Source organism: Gambusia affinis, linkage group LG17 (genome assembly GCF_019740435.1).
Source record: "Gambusia affinis linkage group LG17, SWU_Gaff_1.0, whole genome shotgun sequence".
Taxonomy (NCBI): domain Eukaryota; kingdom Metazoa; phylum Chordata; class Actinopteri; order Cyprinodontiformes; family Poeciliidae; genus Gambusia; species Gambusia affinis.
In genome coordinates this window covers 20911941-20935114 of record NC_057884.1, presented here as the reverse complement: position 1 = coordinate 20935114, position 23174 = coordinate 20911941, and the positions used below count along the sequence as shown (strand labels likewise).

At 37.3% G+C, this 23174-nt stretch overlaps 2 protein-coding genes across 4 annotated transcripts in view; both read left to right on the top strand.

Moving 5' to 3' along the window:
- Positions 1–18104, top strand: part of whrna (whirlin a) — a 122510-nt gene extending 104406 nt beyond the window's left edge. The window contains exons 6-13 of one of the 3 annotated variants that reach the window (XM_044095728.1): positions 445–657; positions 831–1052; positions 2171–2203; positions 6735–6809; positions 8661–9177; positions 10193–10359; positions 13063–13185; positions 17525–18104. In XM_044095728.1, the coding sequence (XP_043951663.1) occupies positions 445–657; positions 831–1052; positions 2171–2203; positions 6735–6809; positions 8661–9177; positions 10193–10359; positions 13063–13185; positions 17525–17707 (1533 nt within the window). In that variant the 3' untranslated portion in view covers positions 17708–18104. The remainder of the gene's footprint in view (positions 1–444; positions 658–830; positions 1053–2170; positions 2204–6734; positions 6810–8660; positions 9178–10192; positions 10360–13062; positions 13186–17524) is intronic. The other 2 variants (XM_044095729.1, XM_044095730.1) reach the window with 2 other exon arrangements.
- Positions 18105–18929: 825 nt separating this feature from the next.
- The window catches only part of akna (AT-hook transcription factor), a 31872-nt gene continuing 27627 nt past the window's right edge, over positions 18930–23174 (top strand). The window contains exon 1 of the mRNA XM_044095724.1: positions 18930–19031. The gene's annotated coding sequence lies outside the window, so the exon portion shown is untranslated. The remainder of the gene's footprint in view (positions 19032–23174) is intronic.

The following is a 23174-nucleotide window of genomic DNA, read 5'->3' as shown; positions in this document are numbered from 1 at the left end:
ATAAAGATCAGTTCTGAAAGGTGTCAGAAGAAAACATGAAACCAGATATCACAGATTATGTTGGAAACTTAATACAGACAAGGTAAAATATCTTAAACTAATGCATTTATGTCTATATAATAATAAAAATTATTTGATTTAACAGACAATTTTATGGTTAATTTTCAGTAAATTTTTATTTATTATTCATTAGTTTCAAGGTATTTCAGTGATCATTGTGGGTTTTTCCATCATTAACAGAAGGGCATCAAAAGTTTTGTCTCTTTATATGAAGTTTTATAAAAACTTTAACCTGCAGGCATGAGGAAGAAATAACCACTGAGAAATATTTGTTGCTTTATTGATATTAGTAGTTGGTCAATAAAAAAAAATCAAACCCAAGTAAATCCAGAAAAGTCTGACCATAAAATCTTTGTGTTGTGTCTTTTCTTCCACTGACTGCAGCCCGGCTTCTATAAGGGCGTTGCCGGCTCTCAGGTGACCCTGTCCAGCCTGGTCAACCAATCCCGCGCCATGCTGGAGGAGCAGGCGCGCCACCTGCTGACCGAAGCCGAGCGTCAGACCATGAGCTACTACGTGGAGGAGTACAGGGACGGACACATCGGCATCGAGCCGCTGGTCATGGCGCTGTTCGAGCTGCTCAACACGCACGCCAAGGTGAGCTAGAGGATCGATTTCTGTACCTCTGATGTTTGAACTCAAGCTTCCTGAGCTCTGCTGAGATTTAAAACCGTGGAGTTTTGGTTTCCGTCGTCTTCGTCATGTTTAATGCTGGAAAAAATTGATTCAAAGTTGCTACGTCACGCGTCTGCTTCCCTGTGTTTGCTCAGTTTTCCCTCCTGTCGGAGGTGAGAGGGCTGGTCACGCCGCAGGACCTGGAGCGCTTCGACGGCCTGGTGCTGCGGCGAGAGATCCAGGCCCTGAAGGCGCGGCAGGGGACGGCGGGCGCCGCCAACGCTCAGCCGGACTGCCTGTCCATGGTGTCGTTTCCAGACACGCTGACGTCGTCATCAGCCAGCTTCATGACCAACACAACGCTCAGCTCTGCGCGGGTAGGAAAGCTTCACCAAACCGTATCTTTTAAAGGGGACCTGTTATAATAAATTCACATTTTGTCCATTTGGGTCTCGAATGCTTCTGAAATCAATACAAACATTTTAGTAAATCAATAAGTTAATGTTTTTCAGTGTCTAAAAAAAGAGTCGTTTCAAAAACCTCCCATTTGTTAAGTCACGTTTTTTATTCATGTCGTTATTTTGTATTTTTAAGCAGTTTTGAGGCGCTGAGGGGAAACTTGAAACTGCTGCTGAGTCAGTCAGTAGGTTGTTGCTAGGCAACCAAAGTTAGGGGGGGGACTTGAAACTGCTTCCTGCCCAGCAGGTTGTTGCTAGGCAACCAAAAAGGGAGTGAGTCAGTTGATTCCACCAAGCTAGGCTAGGTTAGCTAGCTGAAGCATTTCCTCTGCCTACATCTCCCAGAATGCTGTGCGGCTAATATGCTATAAATTGAATACTAAATATTCTATCAGAAGTATTATCTATTGATATTGATCACGTGTCTATCGTGATATATATTATTGATTGATTGTCCAGCTCTAGTTTAGTAAGAAGCTTTCAAGGCGTCTTTTCTAAAACATTTTTTTACTCACATAAAATAAAACCCAGAAACATGATAATGATGTGATTACACATCATTATCATGTTTCTGGGTTTTATTGTGATTACACATCATTATTGTGTAATGAGATACGATGAGACACGCGGTCTCTTCGTATTTTATCAGACTTTTACGTCGTTGATGTGAGACGTGCCTCATAATTCTGCGCCAGAAAAAAACAGATAAATCTGGATGTAAACAAAAGTTAAAGCTCCACAAATGGTTGTTTCCATTACTTTTGCTTTCTTATAATTTTGTCTTAGTATCATTTTATCACTGATTCTCAGTAAAATTTCTGTTCAGCTCGTTTTTATTTCCCTGTCACCTTCAGTTTGCCTCTTACTGCTTCACATCGTCGTCATTTCCAGTATTTTTTAGAATATCTGTTTGGTAAAGACGCTGTTCTGATGCTCAGCTCGTCTGTGACGCTTTTCATTTTCCACCTGCTGATGTTTTATGGGTTTTCATTCCCCCAGTTTGTTGCTTTTAACCCGACCCGTCTCCCCTTCCGTAGGAGAGGCTGCTGTGGCTGATAGACATGATGGAGGTAGGATCTGCTGCTGAACATGATGAATGGCTTCCATCACCAATGCAGAACAAACAGAACGACACAATTTAACGTCCCTGAGGCGAATCAAAAACACCAGCACACTTTGGGCTTTTGCAGTGACTTTGTTTGCTGTGTTTTTTATCCTTCTTGGCTTTTTGTTTGCTCTCATTGCTTACAAAGTCAGAATGTACAGTAAATTATAGGTTATGAATAGCAAAAAGACTCTATTATATACTCAAAGTAACTTTTTCAGCCTTTTTTAGGGTTTTTATTCTACAATGTTTGATTAGGGTCAGAAAAAAATTACAAGTTGTATCACCTTTAGTCAAACTATAAGAAGAAATCATAATAACAAGAGAATAAAGTGATAATAGAAGGACTAATAATACGAGAATAAAATTGTAATAATCCAAAAATAGTCATAATTATGAGAATAAACTTGTAATAAAAAAACTAGTAATGACAGTTTAAGAAGAATAAAGTTATATGTGACAGAAGTTGTGACAAAATGTCAGTGTTCTTAGAATAATGTTGAAATAAAGAAGTAGTTCTGAGAACATATTCATATGACAGTATAAAGTCATAATAACAGCAGAATAATCTCTTACTAACATGAGAATAAAATCTTAATATCCTGAGAATAAATTCTGGGTTCATGTCAGAACAGTTTCATCGTCCGTCTGAATCAGTTCTGGGTTTTTAGGAGAAATAATTTGTTTCTTTTCGTTACATTTCTTCAGGGTTTCATTAATCATTTTCCATCTCTGCCAAATCCAGCCGGGCGCTTTGTTACCAAAAACCAAAATATGACAGCAGTCATTACCTGAGGTCCGTTCCACCAAGCAAATGATCTTAATGCATCTCACATGCAGCCGGTGCAGAGAAAACACTTTTCCTTTTTCTGAGTGGTTCCAACAAGATTCAGTAAAAACACTTTTCTACTTTTATCCTAATTTTATTCACATTTATAAAAATTGGACCAACTGGAAAGCTTGAGTTTAAAGGTTAGTGGTGTGACTTTTCTGACAGAGTTGACATAAAACAAATGGATCACCCTCACAGAGTGTTTAATCTTTTATTCCTTCACTCCCTCTAAATAGGTCAGTTCGATAATAATTCACCTGCTGCCTCACGTCTGAGGAATCCAAAACTATGGGATGCCACACAGGAAAAAGCATCTTTCAGAGCAGAATCTGGATATTTTCAGGATTTGATAACTTCCTGTGACTCTCAATAGATTTTATTTACATGAACGATGGCGGCCCATTTCCTAACCTCGATTTTTAAAGCATTTAAGTCTCGCAGGCAGCAGCAGAAGTTCCTGGTGGTCGATGACAATAAACCCAAAACAAGACAAAATAAAATAAATGGAGGTCAAATGCATACATTGACTCTGTTCTTTAATGGCCATTTTGTCAGTGGAGATGTTAAAGCTTTTGGAGAGTCATGTACATATTGCTACTGTTATTATTATTAGTGCAATTTTTGCAATTGCAGTGCGTTACCTAGCAACCGGACCTGAGTTCCAGGACATTTGGTCAGCTGGTTTTACTGCTCTTTGCACTGCGTGTTTTGCTGTTGTCTTAGCATCCAGAAACCCCGTGCTGCAATCTTGTTGGTCGTGCAGGAGGCTCCACTTCTGCTTTTCCGAGTTGTACGGTTGTATAAGCAGACTAAAATCTCACTATCTCAGAAAGTTTTTGTGCAAAAACAGTTATGAACATGATTTGTTTTGCCCACAGACGTATCCTAACCTGTTTAAGGAGGCATAGTAGGTCACCTTTAGTAAATCGAATCCCTGTCTTAATAATCAATCATGAATAATTTATGGAACAAAGCTTACAGAGCTGTCAACTGGAAAAGAAAGGTTATTTGTGAGGCGTTCACAGGCATCTAAACATCCACGGTCACAACAGTTCATGTTTTTGGGGTTAAGTTGAGTAATTATTCCGTTTTTCTACATGTTCTGACACAGATGAAGAAGTAAAATGTTAGTGAACCAAATTAATTTTAGAGTTAGCGATTTAAATTCATGACCTGCAGTAATGTTGTGTTTCTGGCAGCCTAGACGTGAGAATGCTAATTTCACTCTTTAGAGACGTGACTCGGAAGATATTTGTCAACATTTCTCCAATATTGTTGTTCCACAGTTAAATATTACTTTTTAAAATAAGAGTAGAAACCTGCCTTCTGTTGTTTTTAGAGAAAACCTCTGAATATTCTGATGAAAGTGTTTGATTTGGGGGGTTTTCTAGCCGGCAACAGTTTAGCTGGTTTTTGAACAGCAGCTCTGTTTGCTAATGTTCTCATGCATGTTTTGTATTTATTCGGGTTCTTATTTGTTTGGGTTCACATAGGAGCCCAAACAGGAAGTAGTAAATACATGAATATTTGGTTGGGTGTCTGCAGAGATAAGCCGTCGACTGACTTCAGGTTTACCAGCCGGTTCTCATTCAGGCAGGTTCAGCCTGTCCTCCTCTGAGGAGCCGCGTTAGCATGCTGGCTATTCCACAGGCTGTTTATGCGGCTTCCATTTGTGCCGTTTTGGACCCGTGGGTGATTGGTGCAGATTAGAGAGCTGGGTGGGTCTGCGTTCCTGAGCCGCTCACAAAGGCAGGTATCTACATAATCAGGTGCAGAGCAATAGATGTTTGTATCGCTGTTACTGTGGGGACATTTTGTTTTTTTTATGTTTTTATCCCAAAGCCCAGAACGCAACAAAATGAAATGAATGAAACATCTGTAATACTTTTGGTTACTTTTATTTTCATTCTGAAAATCCTTGATAAAGAATAATTACACAGTGATATAATTCAGTAATTGATTTCTATAAAGCCAATGAAAACACTAAATAATTCATAATTCTAATTTGTATTTAAATTTTTTATGTATCTATATTTTGTACTTTTTTATTTATCTATTCATAAATTGTCATTTTTATTTATTTTTATGTTTTTTGTAATTTCTGTTTTTAATTTATTTATAATTTTAAGGTTAATGTATATTTTTATTCATTTATTCATAGACTTTAGCATAGAAATGTGGTTCTGCTAAACAGTATTTTCATGTAGATTTACCTTCCACTAAACTTTCCATTCTTATGCCTTAAGACAAACACAATGAGTTATTTTGTTTTCCCATTATTTTGTATAACAGCTCTGTTTTTAAAAGTCCTTTTAATTAATATTTGTTAATTAATATATGGCAGGAAAACAGAACGCTGCAGGAAATTAGCACAACCAACTGAATTTGCTGAATCTTTGTGCATCACCTGCTCACAGCTGCATGTGCTGTACAGTCATGGCAGCCAGCCCGGGTTTGCTTACAGTGCAGAGAAGCATCTCCGCATGCGGAAAGTCGATTGACTGTTGTGATAAATGGACGGGGTGTAAGTGCTGCACATGCTGCAGTGAGGGCTAATCAAGCTGAATGGATGGGGCTTTTGTTTTGGTTCAGTAGCAGAGGTAAATGAAGGGCGCCGCTCGCGCTCAGATTTGCCTCCGTTTGCCACGTCAGACGGGTCGGTCCTCCAGATCCAGCTCTGAGCGGAGCTGAAGGGTTCTTATCGATTTCAGTGTGTGTGTTTCTGTTTGTGGAAGAAGACATGGAGCCTCTGAGCGTCTGTCTGAGGGCTGCATCTCTTCTTTGCTTGCACTGCTTCCTGTCCAGCTTGTAAACAAACGTGGAGCAGCCATGAAATCTGGGGTTTGTTTGGGATTTAAACATCGGCTGCAAACTACGGCTGCAGCTAACAATTATTTCAGCAATCGATTATTCCGACAATTAATCGATTAATCGGATAAGAAAAACATTCCTTTAGGTATTCATCTGTAGCAAAGGATAAATCTGCACCAAAAAAAATACTTCTAACTACGGCTGCAACCAACGATTATTTCAGTAATTGATTATTTTGATGATTAGTTGATTATTATGATGATTAATTGATTAATCGCATAAGAAAATTGGCAAATTCCGCAGATTTTTCATTCAGTCACTTAAGCCTATTTTATTCTGTACTAAGAATACATAAAAATCCAAATAAAACATCTATGTAATTCTTTGTTTAAACAAGAAAATAAATATTTTATTTCTTAAAATGAAACAGCACAGCAATCCTTTAATGAACGTTTAATAATTGGCAGCAAAAAGATTCACCTGAATCTAAAATATAGTAATAATATGTGAAAATCTGAGCCCCTTTTCCTGACTTACCATCAATACAAGGTGAGGCTGGAGGTTTTTTTAATCAGGTGAAGCTAAAAATGAAACTGAGTTCTGGGTAAAACATGTTTACATAGAAAGAAGGTTTTTCATCTTAAATTCAACATTTGTGGTTTAATTCCTGCTCTGAGTGGGTTCTTCTTTCAGCGAATGGTCTTTTGTAGAGTCTGTTTACTTCCGTTAACGATTAATCGATTACTAAATTGGTTGACTGTAATTTCAATAATCGATTAATCGTGACTAGTCACGATTAATCATTTCTGCCTGACTCTTCGGCTGGTGTCTTTCCTCTTCCTCCTGCCTGCAGAACGACAGCGTGGCGGAGAGTAACGAGGCGGATCCTCCGGAGAGCCTGAACACGCTGCTGACCGACGTCTCTCTGGTGAGCTCTGCTGGAAGCAGCCAGAAAATAAGAGATAAGGCCGACGGGGGAGGGCGAAGGGAGATGGGAAGGTGGTTGAAACATGGCTGCAGGCTCTGAAAACCAGAGTGGAGTGGGAGCCATGTGAGATTTGGAAGAAGAAAAGTGGGAGTGAGCGACACTTGAAGCCTTTTTTCCTCCTGAAAGCAGCTCAGTGAGGTCTGAAAATCCTATTTCATGACTGAAAACAGCTAATTTCTTCACTGCTCAGCTCACACATCTCCTTTTTCTATTATTATTTGATTATTTTTTATCACATATTGTTTCTGTGCCCATTCCACTTTTCAGTTTGTGTTTATTCACTCACATTTGGAAAATGCAGGAAATCAGCAGGATCCGTCCAGGCTGGATGCGTCGTCAAGGCGACCGTAACCGTTACCGACGTTGATGGAGCAGCGTAATACAGCCGTGTGAATACAGAACAGTCGGGCTGTGGTTTATTATGAGTTCATCTGCACACCACTGGACAAATTCAGGGTTTATCACAGAAAAACACAAAATCTCACCAAGAAAAAACTGACAAGTAACTTTTCGGCAACTTATTGGCTCTTGTTTGGAGTAAATAATTCCATAATATTGATGAAGTAATCACTAATCCCACTGGCAGATTATTTCACTTATAACATGTAAAAATGAAATAATCTGCCTGTAGAACTGTTAATTTTTCATCAATATTAAGGAATTATTTACTCTAAAAAGCTCCTATATCTTGCAATAAAGCTACTTGTAAGTCCGTTTTCTCTTAATAAAAATGCTCTGAGCTATTTGTACCAGAAACCAGACAAAAATACTTGATAAAAATTTGCAGTGAAGGGATTTAAGAAGTAAAGAAATGTTCTCCTGTCCTGGAAAAAGGCCAGGATCCAGTCAGAACAGGTGACTGAACATCTTTATGGTTCTACAAGATCTTTTAACTCAAAACATTCAATTACAACACAACTCTAAAAAATTCTCACATTATTCACAGCGAAACGGTTTTCTGGCAATAAGTTAATCTTTCTTAGCATCTGAAGAACAAATTATTTCAGAAACTTCCCGATTACTGAGTCCTAATTGACAGGCTCTGCATCGTTACCCAACATCCGAAGCAGAGCTCCAGCATGTTTGGTCAGCTGGTTTTACGGCTGTATCCGCTTTACAATGGCTGCTGGAAACAACAAATGTTTTGCTGTGGACTTACCATCCAGAAACCACTTAGTTGGTTGTGCAGGAGGCTCCACTTCTGCTACTCAAAGATGTACAGCTGCATAATTACGCATTTGCTTGTAGCCATTTTCAAAACATTGAGTTTGTGGGCGTGGCTGGCAGCAGATTATTTGAATTTAAAGTGACATGATGCCCTAAAAACACTAAAATCTCATTATCTAAGAATTGTTATGTGCAGGAAAATGTAATGAACATGTTTTGAATAGGCCATAGATCTATCCCAACTCGTTAAAGGAAGCATAATGGGTCACCTTTAAATGCAAGTTTGCAAGTTCTAAAGTCATTTTGTTTCCAAGTTAAAACTGTATTTATGGCAGCTAGCCAGTTCCGTAGAATGGCTTTCTGTTACGTTTTGATTGATGGCTTCTTCCTTGCTGATCGGCCTTTCAGCCCACATTACAACTCGTTTCACTGTGGATAACATGATTGTTTGGTTTTGCTCTGGTGTTTTGAATAGGCCATACATCAGTTCTGACCTGTAGAAGGAAACGTTTCAGGTCAGCTTTAACGATCCGGACCTGAGGCGGCGCGCCGGGCGCCGTGTCGATGTGTTTTTGCGTTTTCTCTGTTAGCGACGGTGATGGTGAATATATCGTCTCGCTTCAGGATGACGTTCAGTCCGCCACAGCAGAGTCGCCCCCCTCCTTCAAGCCTCCGCCCCCTCCGGGGTCTCAGAGGCGCCCAGGTAGGCGGGACGCTCTCATCAAGTGCCCGTCCTCCGAATCCTCCCAGTCTGGGTTGTACTTCACAGCCCCGAGCTCTTCTTCTGCGCCAAGACGCGACGCCTCCCGGGACTACGCCGCCATCAAGAAGAAAATGCCCAAGGAGAAAATATCGTCCGCTCAGCTGGCCTCCGTCTCCCAGCACAACATCGGCCCCTTTCCCAGGGTCCAGTCGCCCAACAGAGGCCCCAAACCGGCCGCCCCGTCCCCTTCTCCCCCGCCGCCGCCGCCACTTCCTGCCCCGCCTCCTCCTCCTGTGCTTCCCTCTAAGCCGGTGTCCCTGTCCAAGGCCTCCCTCGGCCCGCCGGCCGCCTCCAAGCCGCAGTTTGTGACGGTGGAGGTCCACAGGCCCAACTCGGAGCCGGACGTCAACGAGGTGCGGCCGCTCCCCCAGGCTAGAGGTAAAAAATGATCCGAACTGTTTTTATCATTTTAAAGCTGCAGTATGCAACAATTATAAAAATACTATTTGTTGAAACTGTTGTTATGAGACAGATGAGAAAAATCAAGTAATCCGATTGGCTAACATAGTTACTAGCTTTGTGCTACACTGCCCCCTATGGGTTTGGCATGCTTAATGCAACAATTGGGGGAGGAACTGTGCAAGTTCATGTGGATGGGAGCTTTTCTAAAATTGATCCTCTGTATTCCAGGCAAAAATAACCAGCTAACATCTGATTTTTAAGTTGTTTTTTTATTTTTTAACTTGTTAATAAGAACAGCAAAAAAGATCCAAAGCATCAATGGGTGCCACCACTAGCTAAAAGATTAGTTGCATGTTGATTTAGTGTGCTAAAAAGCTAATGCTAAAGCGCTACATAAAGATGGTATTTAGCAGAAGCTAAAGCTAAAGTGCTAAATTCAATCTTGTTGAAATCCACCATGTGTCAGTGAAATAACGCTAATAACGTTAGCTTGTTATTGCACAACAAATGGACCTTTCACTCATGGCAGTAGCTTTATAGTTGTTGAGTATTGCTAACTGTTGACTAGCCCAATTGACACATAAACATAAAGTTTACCAAACAACCAAGTAAATGAGCGCTTTAGAAGTAAATCAGAAAAATTTACCTGAAAGAAGCTAAGTGCGCTAATTGTTTTCAAAGTTAGCAAAATGCTAAAGCACTAAAGTGCAAAATTGCAATAACTTGTTTTATTTTGTGTTTAATCTATTTCTAATCTAATATAAAATTGAATTTTAACGATGATCTTATATGCAATAGTCAATATGTGGATTTATGTTTACAGCAGTAGTGATAATTGTTTATGCTTAAAATTAAAACAAATAATTTTTACGTCCAGTTTAATAAGATCTGAGAAAAATGTTTGTATAAATATCTCATAAATTCAGTAAATTCTTAACTAATTTAATGAAAGCGATTATCTGTGACCTTTAACATGGAGTGCTCCCATCAGGCGGCGCCCTGTCTCAGCTGTCCGACAGCGGACAGACCCTCAGCGAGGACAGCGGCGTGGACATCGCCGAGTCGGGACACGTCAGTAAAGACGGTAGCCCCCGATCCTCATCCGCACGCCCCGCACGCCACTCCCAGGACGGCGGAGGGGAAAACACGACCAAACCGGTGAGATGGCGCTTCGGAACCGGCTGCAGATTGAGAATTATCTACCGCTGAGAACGTGACGAATGTTTAGACGGGTGGTTTTGTCTTTCTGAGGCTCAGTTTAACTGTTTTTACTCTAAAAATAATGGCTTAATTAAGGAAGATATAGGTTTGTTTCAGAAAATAAAACCTGTGAAAGTCCATTTTTTTAGAGATGCACCAATATGAAAATTTGGGCCAATATCGATATTCGATATTAATATTACTGTTAAGCCTGATAACTAATATTTAACAATGTTAATTATATTTCACTGCTGTTTCGAAACCTTTGAAAAGAAACAATCAAAAACAGCAAAAAATAAATATCAGTTGTTCATATCGGCCCAGTTTTATTTATCGGACCGATACCGATATGTTAATATATCACTAATATCAGCCAATACTGATATATTGTGCATCCCAAGTTATTTTGTCACATTTAATTTCCCTCTGGGATAAGTAAAGTATTTTTAATTGAATAAAATTCTTCTTGGCCGTTATCAGCTTCCAATTATGATTAATTAAACTTTCTATTTATTTCTTTTTTGCAGAACATAATTGAAAAGTATTTGCGAAATATTCACATTTCTCACATATTCTGAAGAAAATACAGCTTGGGAAACTGAAACACTTAGCCGTAATGCTAGCTGACACTCTATTAGCTTGTGTTAGCAAAGCAGCCAATCCCGGAGCTCCATTCATTTTCCTTGCAGCTGATTGGCTGTCTGCCAACGTGTGTGTGTGGCTGAAATCGGGCCCAGCTGGAAGAAGCTCGATAAATCAGCGTGTCTGATATTTAATCCTTCTCCTGATCCTGAATTTAACCCTAACTGCGATCTCTTCTCTCCTCCCTCTTGTTTGTTCACATCGTCTCACTTATTTCTTCATTTATCACTCATTCATCCATTCATTCAGCCATGATCCGCCATTTATCCGTTCACTTGCTTGCTTTAATGTAACCAAAGTGAAATCGCTCTCTGCTCCTGGTTGATTGATGTCAGGAATAACAAGTAAGGATGGGAGTGTTTTATTTATTCCAAACTGGCTGCTTTCTTTTTGCACTGGGGATTACGTCTCTGGGAAATTAAGGATTAAATGGACTGTGTGTAATAAAAAGCTTTTATTGTCACAAAGAGCAACGCATTTACCTTTTTCTTCATTAAGAGAAGGAAAAGAGAGAAACTGGAAATATTTCGGTCAGATTTTACACATAAAAACTCCTGCTGTTGTCACTGGGGAAAAACTGAAACATGGTTTTGGGGTTTTCTCTTCGTCTCATAAGAAAAAAATAGATAATGTGGTGATTGGTATTTATTTATACATTATGAACTGATAAACAACAGCTTGTGGATATGAAAAATGCAAATATGGACCTCAGGGACACATTTAAATGTGACACACGCCCACAGTAATGTCATTTTAAATCTCACAGCAGTAATTTACACTGCTGTCTAAAACGTTAGCTATGCTAACCCTGATGAACGAACCATAAACATTAGGTCTGCTAATGCTCTATACCAACATGGTATTTAGTGGAAGCTAATGCTAAAGCTCTATACCAACATGGTATTTAGTGGAAGCTAATGCTAATGCTCTATACCAACATGGTATTTAGTGGAAGCTAATGCTAAAGCTCTATACCAACATGGTATTTAGTGAAAGCTAATGCTAAAGCTCTATACCAACATGGTATTTAATGAAAGCTAATGCTAAAGCTCTATACCAACATGGTATTTAGTGGAAGCTAATGCTAATGCTCTATACCAACATGGTATTTAGCAAAAGCTAATGCTAAAGCTCTATACCAACATGGTATTTAGTGGAAGCTAATGCTAATGCTCTATACCAACATGGTATTTAATGAAAGCTAATGCTAAAGCTCTATACCAACATGGTATTTAGTGGAAGCTAATGCTAATGCTCTATACCAACATGGTATTTAATGAAAGCTAATGCTAAAGCTCTATACCAACATGGTATTTAGTGGAAGCTAATGCTAAAGCGCTATACCAACATGGTATTTAGTGGAAGCTAATGCTAAAGCTCTATACCAACATGGTATTTAGTGGAAGCTAATGCTAAAGCGACACACTAACATGGTATTTAGCAAAAGCTAAAAGCTGCTTAAACTCTTTCACCAGTTCAAATTATATCTGCCCTTAAAGTCTATAACCGTCGAGTACCAATTTAGTTTTCACATTCTAATTTAAATGTTCTATAATGCCGTTAGATATTGTTTTCTATATCTTTTTCTCTACTACCTACATTCTATATTGTTTCTGTTTTCATGGTAACTGGGCATTCATAAACATCTGAAACAGAAATGATATAACATGGATATAAGATGTTCTTTGGTGTTGGCTTTGACTGGACCAGAACTTTAAACCCCGCTAGCGCTAATGCTAATGCTTCAGATTATTCACTGAAGAAATAAACATTTAAATGAGTCAGAAAAAGTGAGATGAAATGAAAATCCTGATAATGCTTCTGACCTTTGACATGTTGAAAGTATTCATGAATATATTTATAACACTGAGTTGGTTAAGAAACAAAAGGTCTTGGCCTTTTTAGAAAAACTCATCTTGCTCAAAGAACAAACTGCAAATGCAAAGAAGAAACATAATTTCACTAAGTGATGCTCTTAAATATTTAATAAAATCCTCTCCTCTCCGTTTCCTGGCCCAGCCGGGGCTCTTGGAGCCGACCTCCATGCTAGTGAGGGTGCCAAAGAGTGCCAGCACCCTTGGAATTGCCATCGAGGGCGGAGCCAACACTCGCCAGCCGCTGCCGCGCATCGTCACAATCCAGGTGAGTTCAGAAGAACGAAAGGAAAATCCATGACAGATTCAGCATCCTAAAGGTCTCTCTGATGAGAAGCTGCAGGAAACTCCTCTCTGGTTACAGAACCTTCTAGATCAGGCTGTCAAACGAGTTTTTGGTCAACATCATGAAAGCTCTTAAAGGGCCGGTTACTCCAGAATGTATTGATAAAACCTGATCATAAACTGTTAAAATATCAATAAATTCTTTAAATTAAATAGTATTATTGAACATCTTGTCAGCCCCTCCAGGATTTTTGTGTTTTTTTGGATATACAAATCAAAGTGTTTGTGGCACCAATTTGGAAATATTTATGACAGTAATTTTTTTATGTGGATCATGGATTATAATCTGACATCAGTAAAAGCAGAAGCAGCTGTTTAGTACAATTAAGAAAGTTTTTGTCAATTTTTGAGAGAAATCTGCAATAAACTCCCAATTATGTGTTAGTTCCAAAAAGTGCTGGGATTTATTGATTTTTGCTTGAATTTCCATGATAATTCTCAAGAACCTGGAGGGACTGATTGATATAATATGGATGTAAACAGATAAAAACTGCATTAATTTGACTATTAACATAATATTTAGGCACAGTTAGTGTTTAGTCTAGAATCTGTAGGGCCACATGAAAAGCTACGGTGTACCGGTTTTGGCCCACGGGTCTTGAGTTTGACACCTGTGTTCTAGAACTTTCCTGTATCTGTTAGCTAAAAAGTTTGTTACTTTTCTCTAAACGTAATGCATGAGAAGCCCAGAAATAAATAACATTTTTACTGACCGCTCACGCTCAGATTTAGATTTTGGGACTGAGGGTCCATTCACATCAGTTTTGTTTAGTCCACTTTAATCGAACTGTAGTTCGTTTGGATAGAAACTCCAGTTAGTTTTTAGCTGCGAATGTGTGACCAAAATCTGATGGTAGCAAAAAAACTCTAACTCTGGTTTGCCTACAAACTTTCCTTTCAGTTTGATTGAAGTGAATTCTGGTGCGGTTTGAATGCGTATGTGAATGCCAAGTGCTCCAAAAGCAGGAAATAAACTACAGCGCAGGGCATTCTGGGTAAATATAACCAAAACAAATTTGCTAGCATACACTAGCGAGAGACATTTTTTACCAAAGACAAAAGAGAAATCCTACAACCTAAAATCTGACTCTACTCCATTTTTGTTTACCTTTTGTGAATAAGAAAGTTGCGCTCAGAGTCTTTAGAGGTTTTCATGTTGTTTCCTTTAGTGGTTCTTGGTACAGCGCCCCCACAGGCGAGGAGGGGAATAGGTTTTCAATTCCTTTGGATTGTTTGATTCAGTGCCTTAAATTTCATTCATAAAAATCTTAAAAAGTCTTAAATTTGAGTTTGTGAAACCAGCAGAAAAGCAGGAGTTGAGAATAAACTCAAAATAATACGAGATTAGTCGTAGTAACACGAGATTAAACTCAATATTATTACGTTATTCTCGTAAAAAAAAATTATTTTCTAGTACTATTTTGTAAAACATTATTTCTTATATGATCCAAAATGCAAAAAGTGAAACTATGCATTTTTGAATGACTTTTTAAAGAGCTTGTGGTTTACTGAGATGCTGCTGTGAACAGAAAATATAAAACGGTTTCCGTCTGCATCTGTTGGTGCATCTTTCTACTTTCTGTCTCTGTGAGTCAGCAGATCGTTTTCAGGGAACACAGGACCTGCGATTTTAAAAGGTCTGAGCATTCACAGCCGTCGCTCAGCCTCCCACTTCACTGAGACGCTGATTGAAATAAAAAAATGAAGAAGTGGGGTTGGGTCGGCTGATTGCCAAGGGAGGGATGAAAGGTTTGGAAATCAGTGCATTCAGAATCAAATAGGCGGCTGGAGAGCAGGATAATAAGGTGAGGAAGAGCAGGGCTGCTGCTCTGGACGTGAAGGTCGGAGGTCACGGTGCTGCTTGTGCTTCTGATAGCAATCAGAAAACAAATCCTCTCTGAAACTTCTTCTTCTTCTGGTCCGCTGCTTCTACCTGAAGCAGAAACCGACGGGAACCGACTGCTGAATAAATGCAAAACTCAGGAATTACCAAATGAAAGCAATCATGGGTTTACAAAAAGTTTTTATTCATTTGCCAAGTGAGAGGAAACTACACAACGCTCTGCTTTTTGGGAATTAAATTTCTTTATCACGAATAATGGAGTAAGCCTTTGAGTGAAGCCATTTTACAGGCAGCGTTCCCCATTACTGCCTCGCCGATAAGAACCTCCGTTTAATTCATCGTGTCTCTAAATTTAGAGTCACAAACAACCTTTATTCCTCCAAAATGGAGCTCTGAGTCACTTCACTCAGAGACTAATAATGAAAAATATGCTCCTCATTACAGTGGATAATAGCAGAGGAAGGAACAAGGAGCTCTGTCTGTACCGCTGAGTGGCGTCTCCACCTGAAACCAAATGAAACTTCCTGTCAGAAAACATTCAGATTTCACAATTAAAGGACAGTTTTTAATTTGAAAACAACTGTGATGTAGTTATCATAGACACCTTAAATATATTAGAGCCGGGCGTGCCGTGTTTGGAGGCCCTGTGTCCTCGTCACAGGTTCGATTCCCAGACCCGGCGATATTTACTGCATGTTTTCCTCCGTCTCCTTCCCTCCTTCCTGTCAGTCTAGTTTCATTTAAGGGGCACTAGAGCCCACTGGAGGGGAGAAATATATATATGTATATATATATATATATATATATATATATATATATATATATATATATATATATATATATATATACGTATATATGTATATATATATTAATGCAACAATTTACTGATAATGTTAGAAGGTTTTTGAACCATTAACTGCATTTTAATCCAGTAAAGCAGTGGCGACGGCGCTAGCTAACAAGTTAACTACGCTAACCATAAAGCACTAATAACTACTCAGTGTAAAATATTTCTTTAATTCCTTCCCTAACCTGTTAAAAAAAATTAAAATGTCACTTTCAAAACCAATCTGAGGAAGTGGGTCTGATGTAAACGGTTCTGTTGTTCGTTTTGGTTCTCATTTCTTCACTTATTACAAATAAATTCTGTCAGTTTATAATCAAACAGTCATTCTCTGAAAGTTTGTTTCTCATTTATGAACAAAATACATGATAGTTTTTATTGAGACATTTATTTTAATTTCATGGTGTTTCTTTTGATGCAGCTTCAGAGGTTTATATTTAAAAATAAGAAATTAAAAAATTAAAGACGCACAAGAATTTTACATTAGAAGGAACCAGAATTAAATAACACACTTCCATTAAAAGCTACTTTAATTTATTACAATAACCCATCTATTTATTCAAAAATTTATATTCATTTCACTAAGTGACCTAAAAATGTTTTTCATAAGTTTTATTGTTGGTTTAATTAGCATGTTTATTCATAAGCACCTTTGAAATTACATTCTTGTAAGTATTTATGTAAGATATGTAGCCTTTATAATAATTTTGCATCATTAAAATTTATCTAATCCATATTTAAATCAGGCATTATGCAAGAGCTCAGGAAATAATTGCCAATATTGTAAATTTTACCAACAAAAGACACTAAGAAATCCTTTTTAATGAATTAAGTAAAACAAAGTTAACTAAAGCAATTTGTTTAGATGTAATGAAAGCATGAGAACATTTTCAGAGGGAAACTCAGCAGAAGTTTGTAAAATGTTTAAATTGTTTGATTTTCAAAGATTTGTGCCGTTTGTGATGCAAATTTAGCAATAAATATCCTCTGCTGGTGATTTTGTCTTCTAGTGGAACCATTTTTCTTATTTAGAAATAAATAGACTTATGTGAAATTACTAATGGTTTTGATTTTAGTGCATTAAAGGAATATCCATGGTGACGCCATACTTTGTTTTGGTCGGTATAAATATAAAACTGATACGATACTGAAATAAAACTGAGCATTATTCACAAAATAAATAATTGAATTATTTGCTTATTTTCATTTTTAATATTTTGGTTATATGGTTAGAATGAAATACTTATAACAATGTAAGCATTTCATACATATTGTGATATGTTATTGATTTAAGTGTTTAATTTTATTTTTTACCCCATTAATCATCAGATTAATCGATAGAATATTTGTTGGCAGGAAGTCATAATATCTTGTATCTTCTACCTGCTTCTTTTCAAACAAAAAATGTCAATGGGGAAGATTATTGGTGTTAATTTAATTTTTTTCTTGTTTTTACATTTTGTCTGTTTAAAATAAATATGTTAAAGCAAATTAACTGTTAGTGCAGCTCTAAATGTGACCTTGTCTTGGTGCTGCGTTGATGCGTTTCCTGTGTTTCCTGTGTTTGTGCTGCAGAGGGGCGGCTCGGCCCATAACTGCGGCCAGCTGAAGGTGGGTCAGATCATCCTGGAGGTAAACGGGGTTTCCCTCAGGGGCCGAGAGCACCGGGACGCCGCTCGCCTCATCGCCGAGGCCTTCAAGACCAAAGAGAGGGACCACGTTGACTTCCTGGTGACGGAGTTCAACGTGGCGCTATAGCTGCTAGCAGGCGACGACGATGGCGATCCGACGGCACAAACCGAAACAGAACCACCGACTGATCTCTGAGCCCTTCTCTTTTCTAATCCAACCTTTAACTGAAAGGCATTATTTCCTCAACGTGTTACCTCTAGCTGTGAGACCCGATGCGCCTGCAGCCAGGATTCATGAATCTTTACCTTTCTGGTTTCTTTCTGTCTGACGTCTCCTTTATTTATTTTTTAACCTTTATTTCTGCTTCTGTCCGAGAGTGAACTGTACAGCTGGAACCGACGGATGCTTGACTTTACAAGCTCGGGTTTGTACTGTATGTAAAAATGGACATATGTAGATACAGATGGATATATGCTGCACACATTCAAATGCTCCTATATAAATAAAAACATGTGTAACCTTTTGAGTTATCTTTAAACCTTTTGTATGAAGAGTTCAGAAATGCAAAGATTTAGACTTAAATGGGTACCAGATAAATGTCAGTTATCAATAAAAATGGGTTATTTAATAATTTTCTAACAAATTTTTATAAATTGTTCCTTCCTGTATGACATAAAGCAGGTTAATTACTTTGAAAAAGCAGCTCAACATGCCACAATCCACAGACAATTAAGAGCAGATAAAAAAATTCACCAATGCCTGCAGTATGGAAAGTATGGAAGAAGATTAGGGCCAACAATAAAATATTTTAAAAATGATGTTATTCTGATAATTCAGACTTTAATTTCAAAATGCTGACATTTTCTAAGAATTTGCATTTGAATTTCAGAATTCTAATTTCTTAAAATTTGGACACAAATGTCAGAATTTTTTTCTCAGAATTCTGCTTTTAATCTCAAAATGCTTAATTTTATCTAAGAGTTTGGATTTCATTTTCAGACTTTTTTCCCTCAGAAATCTGACATGAATTTCAGAATTCCTTTTTTCCTCGGAATTTGGAGATGAATTTCAGAATTTGACTTTTAAGAATTTTGACTTTTTTCTCAAAAGTCTGTCTTTTTAAAAATCAAAATTCTGACTTTTTTCCCCTCATAAATCTGAATTGTTTAAATAGCTCGTGCACCATCAGACAAATCTAGTCTTAAAACTCAAATCTACCAAGTAAATTTGAGATAGGCTCACTGTGGATAAAATATTGGTTCACAAATAAGGATGTTCGGACAAACAGCACAGAGAGTCTAAAATAAAAAGAGTTTCTAACATCCTGGGAAGATGAAGGCCTCACAGGAGTCTCGTTTATTTGACACAGAAGCTCAGAGTAGAGAAACTTAAACAATGGTTGACATGAGGAGGACTCAAAGTGAGCGGCAAGAAGGCATTTGGTTGAACGGTAGGTTTTGTTTTATTTGTTTTCTGGCTAACGGTGTGGTAGCTAAAACTCGCTAGCAATTAAATATGAATTCTGAAAAGCCTGTGAATAGATTGCGGCATCTTGAGCAGCATTATTGTGACTATATCAGCTCGGTGTCGTAAAACAGCTCTTCGTTTTGAGTGTTTTTGCGGTTGGCTAACAGCCCTTTGTGGGCAATAACCTAAACCAGCCGATCACCAACAAAAATCAGCTGTTCAGACACAAAACGCAGCTTAACGCTCTTGTTTGTCCGAACCTAAAATGGCGGCTGTGCTCTTTTCTAAATGTAGCAGTTGACGTCATTTTCTATCAGTGGCACAAGTTCAAAACGACGTATTTATCTCAGTTTTACACTAAAGGTAACTATACTATAAACTAAAATCAGAGCTGTATACTTTTCCAAGAAAATCTAACTTCTTTAGAATGCAACGTTAGCATGCTACTGTTAGCGTTAGCATGCTAACACTAATGTTAACACTAGAGTGTCCGTCAGGTTTTCTGCTGTACTTTATGGGTAACTTTGCTAATGTATTTTACTGTTATGAAGCAGATTTTTAGTGGATAACTAATTAGATTTTATAAAACTGCCACCTAGCGGCTTGAAGATGAAGAAATTAAATCTATATCAGCTTGGTAAAATAAAATACCATCGAAGAAGACATATTGTTGACTTTAAAGCAATTTAAACTGTTTATCCCAGTTATAATTTTCTGTAAAAATAAGAGATGAGGTGCATAATATTGCTCGTAAAGTTTTCTTTGCCTGAGTTGCTGTCATAATTTCAGCATCTGAACAGATGATAGAAAAACTCGAACTGTTTGGGAAGGAAGTAATTATGGATGTACCAGGCAATCTCCCCGATTTATCTTCCTCTGTTGAACACAAACAGCCTGTCGTTTGAATGCATCACAAAGCTGAATCACAGATTTAATTATATACCACATATTTTATTACATCTTTTTTTCAGGAATACATTTTAGCAGTTAAAAACAAGCTGATATTTTATATACTATATTAGTTTTTACTTTCATTATCTTTTACAAGAAGGTTAGTTCAGTGTCTGGTGAATTATTTGTCTGTTTATGTGAGGAGATGTTTTGGATCAGAATCCCATCAAAACATCCACTGATGATTTTAATTTTCAGCCTTTTTTCCTCAGATTTCTGACTTTTTTTCTCAGGATTTTCATTTTAATCTTAAAATTTGACCCTTTCATCAAAATTCTGAGCTCAGTTTCAGTATTAAGATTTTTTTCTCAGAATTCTGAGTTTTTTTCAGAATTTTGACTCAAATCTCAAAATTAACAACAATCTACAAATTAGCATTTTACCTCTACAAAATAAGACGCACTTTGTACGTGTTTTGAAATGTTTTAGTTTAAGTAGTAAGAAAAATGCCTTTTTTATTTGGGTTTTATTGCACAAGTTGTTTATTTTTCATAAATAGTTGAGTTATTTCCATTTTATTTAACGATATTTCTATGTTTTCAGATGAGCAAGGCTCAGTCTGCTGTGTCCTTTCACCCCAGACTGCACCGGTTCCCCAGACGATGATTTAATTTTTTTAATCAGCTACATTTAATCACATTCCCCTCTTGTGGGCCTTTCAGGAGCAGCAATTACACCCGAGAGGGAAAGTAATGAGACATTTACAGAATGACATTGCTAAATATTAAAATAAAAATCCTACGTGCAGAGCGAGTGGGCGTCCACGTTCGCTCCGTTTTTAGAAACAGTAATTAGCAGATAAGCGATAAAAGATGGAGAGGAAACAAAAATGAATCTAATTTGTTGTGGAGTTTTTCTCCTCTGTTCATCACTGTTGACTCATGTTGGGCCGGTTTGGGTTGAAATTATAGAAATTAATCTGTACTTGGTGCAGGAAGGTGCATCCTGTTTGTTTTCTGCAGATGGCGCGTGTCTGTTTGCGGTTAATGGACGAAACGAGAGAAATATGGTCAAAACAAGCAGATGGTGATTAAAGATGAATATAAATGTCATCAGCAGAGAGGAAACGGTTTGCCTGGACGGTTCTGACAAATCACCATCAAACACTCGTCAGTCATTTTAAAGGAAAACACCACATGAGCTTTTCCAACACATCCTGCTGTCCGTTGGTGAATGTCAGCGACTGATTGATGGAAACTGACTTAAAGTGAGTCTGTCATCGGATCAAACTGCTGATTCTGGATTCAACAGACTAATAAAGTAAAGTTTATTTAACCTTCACAGATTCAAAATGTAAAAGATCCACCAAAATCCTGAGAAAAGAAACTTTATAACATTTTATTTAAACCCTTTTCAGATAAGTTAATCTGCCTGATTTTGCTCTTTTTGATCACCACATGAAGAACCTGCTGTTTAACACGGTGGAGAATCTGTGATGCTGCGGGCCTGTTTCTGCTCTAGTCACTTGGAACAACAATAATGGATGTAAGCTGCCGTAAAAATCTAAAGAAGAAGAAGACATACCAGGATATTTATATGGAGCTACATTAGAGCCATAAGGTTTGTTCAAAGAAAAATAACTGAAAGTGAATTTTTTTTATTTATCTGAAAACAGAAACTTTGCATTTGAAAAAAGTAATTTGAAACTGAAAATATTTTTTGTCTAATTTTTTTGTATGAGAAAAGATATAGAACTGAAAAATAAAAATAAAATTAAACAAATACCTTTTTGAAACTGAAATAAAAAACAAAATCTTTTGAAACACAAAAAAGATTTTGAACTGAAAACATACATTTTGAATTTGAATAAAAGATTTGAAACTGAAAAAAATAACAAAAACAATTTTTTAAAACTAAAATGAAATATTTAAATAATTTCAAACTAAAAAAATTACCTAAGGGAAAAGTATGATATAAAACAAAAAATGAATTTTGAATCTGAAAAAAAAAAAAAAACTCAACTGGATTTCACTTAACTAAAATTAAAAATAAATTGATTTGAAACTGAAAAGGAACTTTTGAAATTGAGAAAAAAACTGAAAAAATGTTTAATCAGAAAAAAATTTTGGAAATTAAAAAAAACTGAAACAATAATTTGAAGCTGATAAAAAGTATTAAAAATTGACCAAAACATGGAGGTGGAAAAGTCTAAATCCACTTATCAGATTCTATTTTTTCAGTTTCAAATATCTGGCTGTGTTTTAGAGTGGGCATTTTCTATGTTTAGTCATTTGTTTTCAGTGTCTTTTTTTCCTTCTTTTTTAAAAAAGTTTTGACCCCCATTTAACTCCATACATTTATATTGAAAAATATCACCATGTCAGTTTCCACTCATTAATCGTTTAGGACCTGCAAAATACCATGTATAAAAATTAAAACAAGCTAAAGCTGAGTCTGTCCCCAACTTTTGACACTTTCTTGCCTCCATATTCTCTTCCTGCGTTAGAGGGCATCTCAGGACAATTAATGCATCAGAGACATGCCAGACGTGACATTCAAGCTGCTGCCTGTGTGTGTGTGTGTGTGTGTGTGTGTGTTCTCAGGGAAACAAATGACACTTTCCATCAGGTGGAGAAGAGGAAATATGGAAGAAAAGAAAAAATATTCAGCCTGATTTGTCACTGCTGATGGATGAAAGTTAACATCCATCCATCGTCTACTAGGTGTCAAACTGAAGGCTCGGGGACCAAATCCGGCCAGCAGTAGCTTTTTATATTTAAATATAACACACATGTGCTTAAATATTATTCTACAGGTCAAATCAAAGCAGTTTTTATCTGTTTATTGCCAAATTACATCAGTGAGTCCCTCCAGTTTTCACACAAATCCACAAACTCTTTTGGCCCTAATTCATTGTGAGTTTACTGCAAATTTTCTGCAAAAATTAACAACATGGGGTTTAAGTGATGGTACCTCCCACCTTTAGGTGGCGGTGTTTCTTACTTCTACTACTCTGCTGCCTCAACCTCATGAAGAACACGACAAAATGTCACATTTGCTATCTTACATAAGTACAAATACTGCACTTTTTTTGAAAATATTTCTGAGCTAGCACCAAAAGTCAATAATTTTGCAAAAAATAAAAAATTGCTAAATCCTGGAGGGATGTTGTACTTTTATTATGAAGTATTTCTACTCTTACTTGTGTAAAATTTCTGGATTTTCTACCCCCTGA